The sequence below is a fragment of the Nansenia antarctica genome (assembly GCF_963989245.1).
Source record: "Nansenia antarctica genome assembly, chromosome: 3".
In the NCBI taxonomy this organism is placed as follows: Eukaryota; Metazoa; Chordata; class Actinopteri; order Argentiniformes; family Microstomatidae; genus Nansenia; species Nansenia antarctica.
Window position 1 is genome coordinate 55722505 of NC_137688.1, and position 2495 is coordinate 55724999.

The 2495-nt window shown below is 44.8% G+C and overlaps 1 protein-coding gene across 4 annotated transcripts in view; it reads right to left on the reverse strand.

Annotated features, from left to right (window-relative positions):
* Positions 1-220: 220 nt before the first annotated feature.
* dtnba (dystrobrevin, beta a) overlaps positions 221-2495 on the reverse strand; it is a 30061-nt gene continuing 27786 nt past the window's right edge. For 3 of the 4 annotated variants that reach the window (XM_080527807.1, XM_080527805.1, XM_080527808.1), the window contains 2 exons: positions 1645-1677; positions 221-1512 (listed from right to left, as the gene is read on the reverse strand). In XM_080527807.1, coding sequence (XP_080383933.1) covers positions 1670-1677 — 8 coding nt within the window. In that variant the 3' untranslated portion in view covers positions 221-1512; positions 1645-1669. The remainder of the gene's footprint in view (positions 1513-1644; positions 1678-2495) is intronic. The other variant, XM_080527806.1, reaches the window with a different exon arrangement.

The window sequence follows — 2495 nt, forward strand, 5'->3', positions numbered from 1 at the left end:
GCCCCCACTTCTCCCTCTCTCTCACACACACACACACACACACACACACACAGGACCCAGACCTGACCTCTACAAGACACTCATGGGAAACCTGAGATCAACAGCTCATCAATATTCACGAGTCAGAAAGAGAGAAAGAGAAAGAGATGGAGAGAAAAAGACAGTTTGAGAAACACAAACACACACAAAAAAAACGACAGATGACTTGGGGTGTTGTGTTCAATAATATTTATTGTAGATGAAACAGATCAACACGAAAACCATGTTCACTCTGGTAGCACGGAGCTAAGCCTTCTTACAGCACTCAACATCAATCGTGGTGTCAATCATACGTCCTCTCCATGACTCACTCTCTCATCACTTCAAGAGAGTATGTGCGTGTGTTTGATCAGCCGTCCATCCATTCATTCATTCATTCGCCTATTCACTTATCCATCCATCCATCCATTCATTCATTCATTCGCCTATTCACTTATTCATCCATCCATCCATCCATCCATCCATCCATCTATCCATTCATTCATTCATCCATGGTACTGAAGTGAGGATCAGACACATGGTAGATAGTTTCCACTGTCAATCATGCACAGGAAGTGACATCATGTTCCATTGAGGGGGTAGTACTGTAAGCATGTGTCGGTCGATTCACCTTGTTACAGCAGAAAACGTCTCTCTCTCTCACACACACACACACACACACACAGATTCAAACAAAGCTATTCTCCTGACTACCAGATACACATAGGTCTCTAGAGTCTGAAACACGTTGTACATATTGTACTCTATAGGGATTTCCACACTGCGTTGCCTTGGCACCAGAGCTAAGCATGAAAAGCCCTTATATAGACCTATCTCAGCAGGGACTGACCATAAACACACACTGGCTCTCTGGTAGCTCTACTCAAAGAAAACAACAAAAGCAGAGACGAAAACATGAAGAAAAATCGGACCAGTCAAAGTAATAAATAAACACAGTGCTGATTACAGACCTCCTACAGGTCTCATCCTGTCATCTACGCCCCCTCTCTGTCCTTCTTTCTCTCTCTCCTTCTCTCTTATATCATCACATGCCATACATTTCCTCTCATCCTTTCTCCACACTTTCTTTAATCCCCCTTTTTTACTCTCATCCCCCTCTCTTTCCTCTCTCTCTTCACTTCTCTCAATCCATCTCTCTCTCTCTCTCTCTCTGTCCTTTACCCTCTCATAGCCCCTCTAGTAGATTGCAGATTTCTCATAAAGCTCTGTCCACGCAAAACTAAGTCTAAACTAGATAAAACCAGAAAACAGAGATACATCAATATCAAACAGAATCACAGCGATACAGCGACCCTAGGGGTCCATTTGGTGTCCAGCATTTTGATTGGTTGATTGGTGGGTGCGCGGTTTGATGCTGAAGTCCCGTCCCATTGGCCGACAGTAAGCAGAGTTCAAAGGGGGGGGGGGGGGGGCAGACTCTGTGACGTTGCCTTGAAGACCACTGCGGTGACGGCTGGTGAGATCGCTTTTTTCCTGGAGAGAGAGATTGACAGCTCTGTCAGCCTATGTGTGAGGTCTGAATCTGACATACAGCCAATGGAACCCTGAGGTTCTAGTGATGTGAAGATCTGTGAGAGACAGAGGACTGTCTATGACATCACTTACCAGAACCTCTTCTACTGTGTTCCCTTTAACCTGCTGAACACACAGAGACACAGGTTAGAGAGGAGGAGAGAGAGAGAAGAAACAGCGCACGCACAAAGGGAGTGTAGTTAATAGTATAGTAAGCGCTTAACAGTTAACGTACTTTAAGCCAAGTTTAAGATCTGAGGGTTTTGATGCTTAGCAGAAGAGGACAATATAATAGCAAAACTATTACCTGGGCACTTCCATTAGACTACCCAAAGCAAGACACCGAAGCACTCATATGTGCGCGTTTGTCACAGGGTGACAGTCACCCTGTTCCTCTGCAACAAACCCAGAGATTGTATGAGCACCCCGGTGTCCCGATGCCCCGGGCAGTCCAATGGAAGCATCCAGGCAACAGCCTTCCCATAGAAATACACCATGCCATCGGAGCGTGATTCAAATTTCCGCTCCAGAACAAGATGCACAATCCTGTTTATTTAGAAATAAATTCTTACCTGTGGTGTTTGACAGCCATGGTAGACATATTTAATGTAAAGTTATCTATCTAATGTTAGGTTCATTTGTGCATGATAGTCACGCATTTTCCCCCTTTAATGGCATATGTCGCTACAGCCGTGGCACTTAATAAACCAAAACACGCAATCTAATCCGAGCAGTTGTTATTATGTAATAATATTGATGGGTGTGGAGAGCAGTGAGCGGGAGACTGGATGTGAGCAGTGAGCGACACCAGACTGGGTTTTAATGCCGTGGACATCGGCTGTTGATCGATTGATAGGATGAAACTTGTTGTGGATGAATCGCAAGCGTCAATGCTTTTCTATGACACTTCTGATGACGTATCAGGGTCTTGAAGGGTTGTCCCA